We start from the raw sequence: 14,903 nt of genomic DNA on the forward strand, positions 1-14,903 counted from the left end.
TCATTGTCCTGTTGAAAAACAAATGATAGTCCCACTAAGCCCAACCCAGATGGGATGGTGTATTGCTGCAGAATGCTGTGGTAGCTCATGCTGGTTAAGTGTGAATTCTAAATAAATCACAAACAGTGTCACCAGCAATGAACCCCCACACCATAACACCTCCTCCTCCATGCTTTACGGTGGGAAATACACATGCGGAGATCATCCGTTCACCCACACAAAGACAGCGGTTGGAACCAAAAATCTCCAATTTGGACTCCAGACTAAAGGACAAATGTCCACCAGTCTAATATCCATTACTTATGTTTCTTGGACCAAGCAAGTCTCTTATTATTATTAGTGTCCTTTAGTAGTGGTTTCTTTGCAGCAATTTGACAATGAAGGCCTGATTCACACAGTTTCCTCTGAACAGTTGATGTTGAGATGTGTCTGATACTTGAACTCTGTGAAGCATTTATTTGGGCTGCAATTTCTGAGGCTGATGAACTTATCCTCTGCAGCAGAGGTAACTCTGGGTCTTCCATTCCTGTGGCGGTCCTCATGAGAGACAGTTTCATCATAGCGCTTGATGTTTTTTGCGAATGCACTTTCAAACTTTCAAAGTTCTTGAAATGTTTCATATTGACTGACCTTCATGTCTTAAAGTAATGATGGACTGTCATTTCTCTTTGCTTATTTGAGCTGTTCTTGCCAAAATATTGGCTTGGTCTTTTATCAAATAGGGCTATCTTCTATATACCCCCCTATCTTGTCACAACACAACTGATTGGCTCAAAGGCAAACCTGTTAATTATATAGGTTTTTTATGTCTTCACAATTACCTCATGAAGCTAGTTGAGAGAATGCCAAGAGTGTGCAAAGCTGTCATTAAGGCAAAGGGTGGCTATTTGAAGAATCTCAAATATAAAACATTTTTTGGTTACTACATGATTCCATATGTGTTATTTCATAGTTTTGATGTCTTCACCATTATTCTACAATGTAGAAAATATTAAAAATAAAGAAAAACCCTTAAGTAGGTGTTCTAAATCTTTTGACCAGTAGTGTATGTACAGTAGGTACTATTCCACATTAAAATAACATCAAATTGATCAGAAATACAGTGTAGACACTGTTAATGTTGTAAATGACTATTGTAGCTGGAAACGGCTGATTTTTTTATGGAATATCTACATAGGCGTACAGAGGCCCATTTTTAGCAACCATCACTCCTGTGTTCCAATGGCACGTTGCTTATAATTTATCAGTTTATAATTTTAAAAGGCTAATTGATATTTAGAAAGTTATTATTATAAGATATTAATAAACCAATTTGGCACATTTGGGCAGTCTTGACACAAAATGTTAAACAGAAATTCAATGGTTCATTGGATCAGTCTAAAACTTTGCACATACACTGATGCCATCTAGTGGCCAAAATCTAAATTGCAACTGGGCTGGAATAATACATTATGGCATTTCTCTTGCATTTCAAAGATGATTGCACAAAAAAAAATAAAAAAAAAGTTTTTTCCTTTGTATTATATTTTATCAGATCTAATGTGTTATATTTTCCTACATTCCTTTCACATTTCCACAAACTTCAAAGTGTTTCCTTTCAAATTGTATCAAGAATATGCACATCCTTGCTTCAGGGCCTGAGCTACAGGCAGTTAGATTTGGGTCTGTTATTTTAGGCGAAAATTGGAGAAAAAAAAGTGGTGGATCCTTTTTACAAACATTGTCCAAATAATTTACATATCCCAACAAACGGAGCCGACAAATGTAATGCTTTCAAATCTACTGGCAGACAATGTGTTGAACAATTACACAAAATCCCTGTGTTCATAGATTCATAGACCCATTGTCTAACCGGTGACCAGATACAGGTACATTCTGATTCGAGCTGGAAACTGGAACATGAATGCTGGGCCTGTCGCCAGACGGAATGTCAGAAATGGCCTTTCTTGTTTTCACAGATGCCTGGGAAAATAAATGTATCGGGAGGCTCATATCCTCTCAGGAAAGGGAGTGTTTACAGGCTTTAGTGAGTTTCTCTGCCAGGGCCACGAGGGCTCTGGAACCCTGGCTGTGATCATCCACATCCCTCCTCACCAGGGCAGGCCAGAGCCAGACATGTTCCACCATAGTGCCCCCGTTCCTGGGTAACAACTCAGCCCACTGGCCCCATTTTGTCACTAGCTCCACACGAGCCCTGTACTAATGCTACAGGGCTCCTTCTGCTCCTCTCCTAGGGCAACGAAACCCCATTCTGTCCCTATATACTCCAGCTGGTATAAGAACTGTCGGTAACACTTTCTAAGTCACCAATATCTATAATGCATTACAAACCCTCACAATGAGTTATAATGCAGTGTCAATTTTGAGATGTACACACATAATAGCTGATATTGGACTATAGACAACCCATGTTAGTGTTACGGAAATGTCTAGGAACTAGTATGGTAGATGACGCGATTGTGCCTATAAGTTTACCAGTCTTAATAGTCATAATAAGATTTATTCTCCATGTGAACACTATAAAACAGGCGCATCTAGCTCAAGCTGTCCCTTGAGAGAGAAAGCGACAATGCATGCATGGGTAAATGAACAGACAAATATTGTTGAATAGTACGGCGTGTGGTTAATGTGGCCCAGTATCCGCCTGGACAGTGAACCAGGCCAACACGTGTCTAATGAAAGCAATAAACACCATATCACCAAATCTTCAAACGGTAATTGCACCGCCTGCTATCACATAGGGTGTCATAAACAAGGCGCAATAATCAGGCACGTGATGTCCCGCTGAAGTGATTTGAGGATATGATCATATGATGATGACTGAAAGTGAAACACTTTTCAGTATAATTTCATGACCACCATTTAATCAACATCTTAGATGAGAATTGGAGACTTTTTGATTTCCTTCTCTCATGAAAATGACTTAAAACCAATCATTTCCACGTCACATAAACTCGGCAAAAAAAGACGTCCTCTCACTGTCAACTGCGTTTATTTTCAGCAAACTTAACATGTGTAAATATTTGTATGAACATAACAAGATTCAACAACTGAGACATGAACTGAACAAGTTCCACAGACATGTGACTAACAGAAATTGAATAATGTGTCCCTGAACAAAGGGGGGTCAAAGTCAAAAGTACCAGCTGCATTAAGTACTGCAGTGCATCTCCTCCTCATGGACTGCACTAGATTTGACAGTTCTTGCTGCGAGATGTTACCCGACTCTTCCACCAAGGGACCGGCAAGTTCCCAGACAATTCTGGGGGAATGGCCCTAGCCCTCACCCTCCGATCCAACAGGTCCCAGACGTGCTCAATGGGCTTGAGATCCGTGCTCTTCGCTGGCCATGGCAGAACACTGACATTCCTGTCTTGCAGGAAATCATGCACAGAACGAGCAGTATGGCTGGTGGCATTGTCATGCTGGAGGGTCATGTCAGGATGAGTCTGCAGGAAGGGTACCACATGAGAGAGAACCGCAACTCGTCAGTGAAGAGCACTTTTTGCCAGTCCTGTCTGGTCCAGCGACGGTGGGTTTGTGCCCATAGGCCATGTTGTTACTGGTGATGTCTGGTGAGGACCTGCCTTACTACAACAGGCCTACAAGCCCTCAGTCCAGCCTCTTTCAGACTATTGCAGACAGTCTGAGCATGGTGTAACTCGGGCAGTTGCTGTTGCCATCCTGTACCTGTCCCACAGGTGTGATGTTTGGATGTACCGATCCTGTGCAGGTGTTGTTACACGTGGTCTGCCACTGCGAGGACAATCAGCTGTCCGTCCTGTCTCCCTGTAGCGCTGTCTTAGGCGTCTCGCAGTACGGACATTGCAATTTATTGCCCTGGCCACATCTGCAGGTCTCATGCCTCCTTACAGCATGCCTAAGGCACGTTCACGCAGATGAGCAGGGACCCTGAGCATATTTCTTTTGGTGTTTTTCAGAGTCAGTAGAAAGGCCTCTTTTAGTGTCCTAAGTTTTCATAACTGTGACCCTAATTGCCTACCGTCTGTAAGCTGTTAGTGTCTTAACGACTGTTCCACAGGTGCCTGTTCATTCATTGTTTATGGTTCATTGAACAAGCATGGGAAACCGTGTTTAAACCCTTGACAATGAAGACCTGTGAAGTTATTTAAGATTTCTACGAATTATCTTTGCAAGACAGGGTCCTGAAAAAGGGACGTTTCTTTTTTTGCTGAGTTTATTTCTGATACACATCAACCTCGTTCCCACTAGGGAGGGTGTCCAATCAAAAACGCATATTTTGACCAATGGGTAAAATATATTCTGTAGGTATTCCTCTAAGAAAACCAAACCTCATAACCTCATATCCAAACCTCATATCTCTATCGTAATCTGTTCAAAAGTTATTTTAGTTTTTACCCTTGTAGGATGGCCAAGATTAGGGTAACTAAATCAATAGAGGCCAGAGACTAAAAGTGGAGAAAAATCCGCAAAATAACAGTAGGTCAGCTAGGCTGGATGCTGTGAGAGAATGAAGGCAAACTGACAGGCTCACTGGCTTGAACTCTCATCTTTCTTCCTGAATCCGAAGGACATAAAACAATATAGAGGTAAGATAGATATCAATTTTGAGACATGACATGTGGTATTTTCATATTATAGTGTATGGCTTTTCATATTAATGGGAAATTCCTGTTCTTTTAAAAAAAAAAGATTTCTCAGGAAAAACAAGCGTATCTCCGTGTAATGTCAACGGAGCACTGAGCATACCGCAAGCTTTTTCATTTTAATTTGATTTCATTCGCCTCGTGCGAAACAACTCTGCGGGAGACCACCGCCACGCGTCGCTGTGAGAAGCGGCACCGCTCTGACAACAAGAGTTCGTTGCTCATTGCCGGATGCATCCGACATTTTGGATGTAATGTTGATGATATACTAAAGAAAGACCTCACTGAATGATTCAGAACATGAAGAATATCCTGGTCAAATGTATTTTATAACGTAAGGAAGTGAAATTTCATAGCCAAAGCGTGTTTTCCCCCACTCTGGGCAGAGTGTGTGGACACCGTACACTAGGGCTAAACCAAGCCAAGCTAAGGCAGGTTGTACTGTGCTGGCCTGGTTAAACATCCACCATAGTTGCTGGAACCATGCTGGAGAGAACAACGTGAAAACAAAAATCAGAACGGGAAGGCCATAATCGAGACCTACCACCACAGACAGGCGTGCTTGTACTTGACATTCCAAAGGAGCACTTAATACTAGGTTCACCTTGAGTTAACCCTGACAAAAACAAGTTTCCACTCTCCAGTCTTGTGTGTCGCTCTAGACACCGGGGGATAGATAAGCCTGTCAATCACGTCGACACAAACACAGCCAGATGAGGCTGCTTTATCTCAAACCGTCTGACAGGGTATGTTTAGTGTACCAGACTTGGGTTCAAAGCCAAATAGTAGCTGTTTTGTTTAGCTGCACTTGATTGAGTTAACCCCAATGGAGTAGTCCCAAAAGTGCAACTGCAAATCCCATCCAGCTGGCACAATGGGCACAAGCTTAATCAAACCCAGGTCTGGTTTGTACTTTTCTCTAACCTGTGTGAGTTGTAGTGAAGGAGAGAGAAAGAGACGTATACACAGAGACAGAGACACAGAGAGAGACGGAGACACAGAGAGAAAAAGAGACACAGTTAGAGACGGAGACAGAGAGAGAGACGGAGACAGAGAGAGAGGTGGAGACATAGAGAGAGACGGAGACACAGAGAGAGACAGAGATGGAGACAGAAAGAGACCGAGACACAGAGAGAGACCGAGACACAGAGAGAGACAGAGATGGAGACAGAGACACAGAGAGAGACAGAGATGGAGACAGAGACACAGAGAGAGACAAAGACAGAGAGAGACAGAGACGGAGACAGAGAGAGACCGAGACACAAAGAGAGACCGAGACATAGAGAGAGACGGAGACACAGAGAGAGACAGAGATGGAGATGGTGACACAGAGAGAGAGACGGAGACACAGAGAGAGAGAGACGGAGGCACAGAGAGAGACGGAGACACAGAGTGAGACGGAGACACAAAGAGAGATGGAGATGGAGACACAGAGAGAAATGGCGACACAGAGAGATGAAGATAGAGAGAGATGGAGACACAGAGAGACCGAGACACAGAGAGAGACAGAGACACATAAAGGGACATAGAGAGAGGAAGACACAGAGAGAGACATAGAGAGAGGGAGACAGAGAGAGACAGACACAGAGAGAGACAGAGACACAGAGAGAGAGAGACACGTAAAGGGACATAGAGAGAGAGACAGAGAAAGACACAGAGAGAGACAAAGACCTGCACCCCCGCACATTGACTCGGTACCGGTACCCCTCTGTACATAGCCTCGTTATTGATATTTTATTGTGTCGGTACCGGCACCGAGTCAATGTGTGGGGATACAGGCCTCTGTCTCCCTCTGTGTCTCTGTCTCTCTCTGTGTCTGTCTCTCTCTGTGTCTGTCTCTCTCTATGTCTCTCTTTGTGTCTCCCTCTCTCTGTGTCTCCCTCTCTCTATGTCTCTCTCTATGTCTCCCTCTCTCTGTCTCTCTCTATGTCTCTCTCTATGTCTCCCTCTCTCTATGTCCCTTTCTGTGTCTCTGTCTCTCTCTGTGTCTCTGTCTGTGACTCTTTCTCGCTATGTCCGTTTATATACAGTGCCTTGCGAAAGTATTCGCAAGAGACTTGATTACACACAGGTGGATTGTATTTATCATCATTAGTCATTTAGGTCAACATTGGATCATTCAGAGATCCTCACTGAACTTCTGGAGAGAGTTTGCTGCACTGAAAGTAAAGGGGCTGAATAATTTTGCACGCCCAATTTTTCAGTTTTTGATTTGTTAAAAAAGTTTGAAATATCCAATAAATGTCGTTCCACTTCATGATTGTGTCCCACTTGTTGTTGATTCTTCACAAAAAAATACAGTTTTATATCTTTATGTTTGAAGCCTGAAATGTGGCAAAAGGTCGCAAAGTTCAAGGGGGCCGAATACTTTCGCAAGGCACTGTATATATATATATATATACATACACATTATTATAATTTTTAAATTGTTTTATTTTTGTTTATTTAGTAAATATTTTCTTAACTCTATTTCTTGAACTGCATTGTTGGTTAAGGGCTTGTAAGTAAGCATTGCACAGTAAGGTCTACAGCTGTTGTATTCGGCGCATGTGACAAATAACATTTTATTTGATTTGACACAGAGAGAGACAGAAAGAGCGAGACATAGAGAGAGCGAGACAGACAGAGAGACACACAGAGAGCGAGACAGAGAAATACACACAGAGAGAGAGAGAGAGAGAGCGATACAGACACAGAGAGAGACTGGCACAGAGAGAGACAGAGACACAGAGACACAGAGAGAGACAGAGACACAGAGAGAGACAGACACAGAGAGAGAGGAGCTTGCCCCTTTGACTTACCACCAAGCTGCTGTCCAGCGACAGTCGCTTTAGCTGCTCCCTCCTCTCCAGGTGTCCGTTCATGGTCCTCCTCTTCCGCTGCGGCCCACCGCCACGGCCATGGGAGCCACTGTGGGAGGGGAGGGGTGGGGAGAAGCCAAAGATCACTCTTTTGTACAGGCGAGAAACTATCCTTGGTTCTCCCAGTTGTAGTTAGTAAAGCAATCACCTTAATTGTTATAGAGCTCAGAGTCCATGTTATATTTGCGTCTTTGAAGCTGAGAAGGCGGCGACGTCGCTCTCGCTCGCTCTCCCTCTCTCTCTCCCTCTCTCCCCTCTCTCCCCCTCTCTCTCTCTCCCTCCCCTTTCCTGGCTTCTCACCCTCTCTCTCTCTTCTTCCTTACCACTTCTATCATTCTGTTTTTGTTGTGCTGCCCGCCTGCTCGCTCTGCTAACCTGATAGCAACCGGAAGTGTTGGAGAGAGGGAGAGGGAGAGCCTCACTCCACTGATCATCCCTGAGTTGATATGTTTTCTGTCCCCCTCCCTCCCTTCTCCTACTCCATGTTTTCATAGGCTTCTCCAAACAGAGCTGGGAACCAGCGCGACCGGGCCAATGGAGGCTAAGGGAGAAGATAAACACTTCACTTCACGCATACTACTCCTCTACAAAGAGCAGGCTCTGTGCCTCCGCTCAGCCCTGCCACAGAGTAAGCACACTACTTCCTAATCAGTGAAACGCCCGGGTCAAAGGTCGCACAGTGACCGCCAAGGGTCAGGCACCTTTTGTCATGACCGCTGTATAGTACGTCATGTATGGATTGTGTGTGTAATTACAGTATGTTACATATTCTAGGAGCCACTTCAAAAGAGAAAATCTCTTTGGGTACTGAATACAATTCATCTCTTTTAAGGCTAAATTATTCCATGTTTACTTGCCTTCGCAGATTGTCTTCTAACCACATCCCCTTGGTCCCAAGGCCCTCTGTCTCTGGCTTGTCTGTTCCACCCTGGCTGAGACCTCAAAGGCTTGACTACACCTGTCAGTCAGTATGCAGCTGACATCAAAATGCTACGCTACATCCACTGTCAATCTCTCAAACGTTTCAGTCAATACACTGCTAATATTCAGAGAGCATTTCAAACCCACACAAAAATTGTTCATCTAAAACCCAATTGACGACTCATTGCACTTACCCCAGCGCTGATAAAACTGGTTGAGATTACGTCATTGCAACCAGAAACGGGTTGAAATGAGGTCATTATGATGACATGTCAACCAGTCTTGCCGGTTTGGTCAGCCCATTCTTGCTGTTCTACATCTAAACGTTGAAGGAAAGGGCTCGATCAACGACAGGACAGGACGTCATGCAGGCTTACTCTGGTTATGCCACCACCAATGATCCTACATTCAGTAGTTTTGATGTCAATCAAACCTGGGTTTAAATACTATTTGAAATCATTTCAAATACTTTAGCGGGGTTCGATTGAGCTTGCCTGGCGCAACGGAACCAAAAGAATTGTCACAAAACTACAAAACCTGCCCCATCTGGCAGGCTAAAACAAATGCCCAAAGTATCTGAAAGTTTTCAAATAGTATGTGAACCCAGGTCTGATTCCTATGTGTGCCAGGACATTACGTCAGCTGTAATTCTCATTCCATGTTTAGATTACATTTCAGTTAGTGCCTTCTCTCTAAAGATTAGACTAGATGTAAAGCCCCCACGCTTCCTGCAGACGGCCAGATAGGGACTGTGGGTAATCGAGAGCAAATTATTCAAATGGATTTACGTTTGAACTTGACTGCCCTGACTCGAAAAACATAATAGATTAACCAGTCAAATGCAATGACACCGTTTCGCTTGAACGTAGGGTAAACTCTAACAGGGGAGTCAGACAAATAGAACCAGAGAACACCTTTACGCTGAGCGGTGAGAGCCTCTAATGAAGACGTGCAGCTTATGCCCAGTCTTCATTGAAATTAATTTGGGGGGGGGGGGGGGGGGGGGCAATTCCCGCTCTGCAAAAGTTACCCTTGTAGTGCAGCAGGTCTGTAAAGGTTGTGTAGAAACAGGTGGTCGATAGGAGGTCGTAAAGCTGAACTAAGCACATTTGGAGTCAGATATGAGAATGGGGAAGGTAGTGAAAAGCGATAACGCACAAGGACAAGACTAATGGTTGAATAAAAGCAAATGACTCTCGGTCTTGGATCAACAGCTTCTGACATGGTCAAGTTCTGAGAAATATGTGCAACTGGCCGAAAACAAAAGAGAGAAAACGCACGAGGCAGGATGTCCGTCTGTAGACCAGTGTCCTACATCACCAGCCGAACGGTAAAAAAGACTACAATAACATGTGTCTGTCCAAGTGGCGGGATATGTCCCCACATGGAGCTCAGGGATATTATTTCATACATTTACAATGCCAAGGGTCGTGGGTTCGATTCCCGCTAGGGCCACCCATATGTAAAATGTATGCACGCACGACTGTAAGTCGCTTTGGATAAAAGTGTCTGCTAAATGGCATATATTATTATTAAGTGTATTATTATTATAATTGTATGTAACAGAGGTGGTTCAGTGAACATAAAATACACTTGTGTGATGAGTCACCTTTGCGGTGTGATTAGCAGAATTGGGATAGTCCCGAAGAATTGGTTATAGACTATAGCTCAGAGGGCTAACACAGTCCTGAGACCTGGGTTTGATACCCAGTCTATCCCATATGCTGTAGGGAAGGGAACAAGGGAACTCAGCAGCGTAAATAGGCCATAGAATACTAGGAACAGATTACGTCGGTGATGATCTCTGGCCCACGCTACCATCATAAAATACAATCCCACAGGGACCTCCCTATCCTCATCTCCTTATCTCGTCACACACAACAGCCCCTCCTTTCTCCAAATGATTTACACCAAACCCAATTACCACTGTGTAAAACCAGTCTTCTGTTAGGGGGGGGGGGGGGCACAGAGAACAAAGAGAGACACACGTCTACGACCATATTACGCGCTCGTCCCAGCCAGTAAGACAGTAAGTCAGCCAGCCAGCAAGTCAGCCGGGTGGAATGGATGCAATCAAAGGTCCACGGACAATCCTGACATCTGGGAGTCTTTGTGTACACCCCTAATTAGATGCCAGGGTGGAGGTGGAGGCGGCTCTGAGGGTTATGGAGGGGGGAAACCACTCGTTTTTAACATCTGCTGAGGGAGAAACTAGGGAGGGGGATGCATTTGGGGTTGCACAGGGGTGGACTCGAGGGGAGGGAGGGAGGGAGGGAGGGAGGGCTGGCTAGAGATAATGAGAAAGGAAAATAGCATTATGATCACTTACAAATGTAATATGGCATACATCAATTCCATTTTATTTGCACTGCGATTGGTTATTGCTCTGTGTATGCACTGATCCATCAACAGATGTAGGATCTTAATGTAATCATTGTTCTGTTGCTGAGAGTTTTCCTTCACGGGAGGAAATGCAAACTTGCAAGGTACTCGAAGTTTAAAAAGGCTTCCAAAGTTTGCAATTTCCACTTTAAAATTGTCAGACTTAATTTGCCCCAACGAACAATGTATCAACCCGCACACAAAATGTCCATCAATTCTAATCGACATAACTTCTGTTGCTGCAGGATTATTTTCCTGCTGTAGCAACCTGGCTCAAATTAAGATCCTGCATCTGCATGGTGTTCTGCTGTTGAATATCAGTAAATTATAATGTTGTTCATTCAGGTTCTATGTGTGGTGAATTTATGTTACCTGAAGTATCAGCTGATGAAATGTAACCCGTGTTTTCAATTCACAGACATGAAAAGGTGGAATAAATAACTAGATGCATTTGGATGATTTCTATCATTCGTTTATTCTTGATCAAATAATGAATGTCGCTCGTATCATGAATGCATTCTGATTAGAGAGCTGAAATTCACACTTCTCCTAAAAGCTCTCTACAGCTGTGCCTCACCTACACCTACAGCTGTGCCTCACCTACAATCTAGCTGATTACTCACAGGAGGGAGTCCACTCTCCACCAGTATTGACAGTGCTGCCCTTTGTACCCATACAGTTAAACATTCACCCACTCATATTCCCATTTCAACACTAAGCAAAGAACCGTACACCAATAAGGACTCTTTATAGAGGGATAGTTCAAACAGGGACATCAATTGGTTGTTGTGGCTTGAACTTTAAACCCTAAATCTATTTCTATTGGAGGAAACAAACATTTTGGCTACAAATGATTACACCCACAATTCCCATTCCATGTTGATATTTCTTCTGAGCTGAATACAAGTGAACAGCTGATAAATGATTGGTGTTGTGTGTTGCCAGTTGAACATTATTGGTCATAACACATCACGAAACACAATGAGTGACTCAGTCGGCGAACATGTCTACTCGCCACCGTCTGGGCTCTCAGTGCCACGTAAATTCTCAGAGGCAGAAGGATTCCAAACATGCGTACTGTCGCATGAGTTCTCAATTCGCACTTTCGTCGATCACATAGTGCAATGAAAACAAGAGGAAAATGGACTCTCATGTCGAAAGAAAACCCCTATTGGCGAGGTAGTACTCCCCCCCCCCCCCCCCCCCCACACACCCCCCAATGAGCTTGCCAGGAAGTGTCAGTCAGCCTGGGATGGATTGCGATGGTTGACATTGATTGGTGCACCGGCCCTTGCCCCGGGACCCTATTTATTTTGTCTGTGTGTTTGAATGGAGGAGGGCTATAAAGGAAAGGGGATCAGGCTGGAGCCCGGAACCACCCCCCAGCCAAGACCTCGTTTTGTGAATGATTCACCCAGATTGCTCAGGCAGGGTGCAGAATGAATGGGGAGGGTAATTATACATTGGAGATTTGAGAGAGAGGAGCATGTCTAGGCTACCTCCTAATTCCCAGATAGCTATTACTTTTCAATCATTGAGAGGTAGGGGGTAAGCATGATGTGAATGTGAGGGTATAGAAAGAGTGAGCTTGCCAGAGCAATGTTAACATATGTTTCCCCTGCCAATAAAGACATTGAATTGAAATTGATTTGAGAGAGAGAGAGAGAGAGAGAGAGAGAGAGCGAGAGAGAGAGAGCGAGAGAGAGAGAGAGAGAGAGAGAGGTCCATCTGTGTGGCAGGCCAGCAGCACAGATGGCATATAATGATCAGTCCCCTATGTCCTCAACCTCCTGTCTCTTTGGCTTGGGTAGTGCACTACTGTCAAAAGTAGTACACTTCCAGAGGAATAGGGTGCCATTTGGGACAAGCTTTGTGGGACGGACAGACAGACAGACAGACAGACAGACAGACAGACAGACAGACAGACAGACAGACAGACAGACAGACAGACAGACCCACAGTCATCACGGTATTAGAGGGAAGCACAAAAAGTGCAATTAACTCCAAGATGAAGGTGTTCCACAGTGTGGATGTATACACACCCACACACACAGTATATACATATGCTACATACACACTTGCACACACACACAAACACACACAGCTGTGTGAGATACAGGACGGGTGTGAGGCATTTAGCAAATCCTGTGCTCGACGTTAGCTCACTCCTACGAGATGAACAGACAAATATTTGTTACTTTTCGATCCGCATTCTATCGAGTGTTTTTTTTTATTACAATCTTCACCCGACGCCCTTTCTAACACTTCGTAAGTCGGCTCAGGGTTTTTACATCTAACGTAGCGAACCCTATTCGTAGGGGGGGAAGAATTTGTTTTCATGTTGTGCTGCGTTTCAACAGGTTGAACAGGAGAGTGTTGCTGTACTGTAGATGTCTCAGCCAGAGACACACACACGTGACACGTTTCAAATGAAATATGCTTGCTCTTAAGAAAAAGCCTATGAGCATCTGGCAAAATGAATTGACATATTTTTGCTCTGCGCTCATGTCATGTGCAATAATAAATGAACCGCAAACACTGCATTGAACATGACAGGGACACAATCTACTGTAACTACGCTGATAGAAACTTACTTGACTTCTAATGAATATCCTTCACTTCTGCGACAGTGACACAAGACTCCAAACTCAAGAGTGTGCTCCCATTGCTTGTCTATGGAAGGAAAATGTGGCACGCCACTGCACACAAGCTCATTAGAGTTGCTTGGGTTTAAACGTTTCATCAAAACAATGAGCATAACGTCATCTAGCTCATCAGGGATTCAATGCTGCAGAAACACATTTCCCTCCACCGATCGCACCCCAAACACAGGCCCTTAGGAAGACCTTATTACATCCTGAAACAAATCAGATGGGTTTCCTGCCTTTCGGGCCAGCGCTGGGTTCAAATAGTGTTGAGAATCATTTCAAATGCTTTTGCCGGCGCTTGATGAGATTTCCTGATGCAATGGAACCAACTGAAAGGTCCCACCCACCACCTGGCACTCCAGGCAGACTCAAGCAAATGCTCCAAGTGTTTGAACGATTTTAATAGGATTTGAACCCAGGTCTGCTTGGGACTTTCATTCACAATGTCCAGCATGTGTAGCCTAGCCCCAGCTGCCCTGCTGACAGGAACATGACTGGGCTGCGGTCTGTCTCTCTCATCATGGCAGCTTGTTAGGAAAAGAGACAGAAAAACACTAAAGTCCAAAGGGACACTGCATGTATCTCACCAAGCTGAGAGAGCACAGGAATCTTCCAAGCCCTGTCAAAATAAATACATAAGTTATGTCTGCATTTGGAATGTGAATGTGTGCATCTCTCTCTCTCTCAGCCTCCCTCTCTCTCTCTCTCTCATAGCCTCTCTCTCTCTCTCTCTCATAGCCTCTCTCTTTCTCTCTCTCTCACAGCCTCTCTCTCTCTCACAGCCTCTCTTTCTCTCTCTCTCACACACACACACACACACACACACACACACGACAGTCTGAGAAACAGCCTTGAGTTTTAACGTCCATATTCTTACTGAGTCTCACATATTCTTAAAGAGTCTCACATATTCTTACTGAGTCTCACCATATTGCCCTGAGACAACTCTTAGAAAGCAAGTTTGAGCAGTTACCCATGGCCTTGTGTGTCCGTGTCAGACAACGAGCATGCATCTATAACTTACGTCTTGCCTGGCAAATCCTCTGCTTCACTCAACAGGTTGGCAGCAGCCTCTGATGAGTCTACGTCAGACATTGTAACATGGAATTCCCTTTGAAGGTGGCTGGAAACATGCTCCTTTGGTAAATTCCCAGTGAGGAGTAGAAATAGCAGCGGAGGCACTGAGCGAACACACACTCACTCTGGCTTGCCAGACTGGTGCTCTGCAAACACCCTGCTACTTGTAACGAGGGACGGAGGAGGGGGTGGTGTGGGTGAGAAGAAGTTCCACATTACATCATGTGCAGCTGTTGACAGATCAGTGTTTATTAACTAACTGTCAGGAGCCAAGGGATCTGTCGCTGCAGGATTCACACCCAGGCTTGCCACACACACTCGCACGCACGCACGCGCGCACACACGCAGGCGAGACCACACGAGCGCACCAGTGGAGGCTGCTGAGG

General features: G+C 44.5%; 1 protein-coding gene across 3 annotated transcripts in view; it reads right to left on the bottom strand.

Moving 5' to 3' along the window:
- LOC110495841 (nck-associated protein 5) overlaps window positions 1-14,685 on the bottom strand; it is a 171,294-nt gene extending 156,609 nt beyond the window's left edge. For all 3 annotated transcript variants that reach the window (XR_016488369.1, XM_036952280.2, XM_036952279.2), the window contains exons 1-2: window positions 14,465-14,685; window positions 7,430-7,538 (exon numbers count right to left, since the gene is read on the bottom strand). Coding sequence is in view for 2 of the 3 variants with exons in the window: in XM_036952280.2 (XP_036808175.2) it covers window positions 7,430-7,538; window positions 14,465-14,535 (180 nt within the window). In the remaining variant the exon portion in view is untranslated. The remainder of the gene's footprint in view (window positions 1-7,429; window positions 7,539-14,464) is intronic.
- Between the last annotated feature and the right edge of the window lie 218 nt (window positions 14,686-14,903).

This window comes from Oncorhynchus mykiss, chromosome 18, assembly GCF_057628025.1.
Source record: "Oncorhynchus mykiss isolate SJ-2025 chromosome 18, ASM5762802v1, whole genome shotgun sequence".
Classification (NCBI taxonomy): Eukaryota; Metazoa; Chordata; class Actinopteri; order Salmoniformes; family Salmonidae; genus Oncorhynchus; species Oncorhynchus mykiss.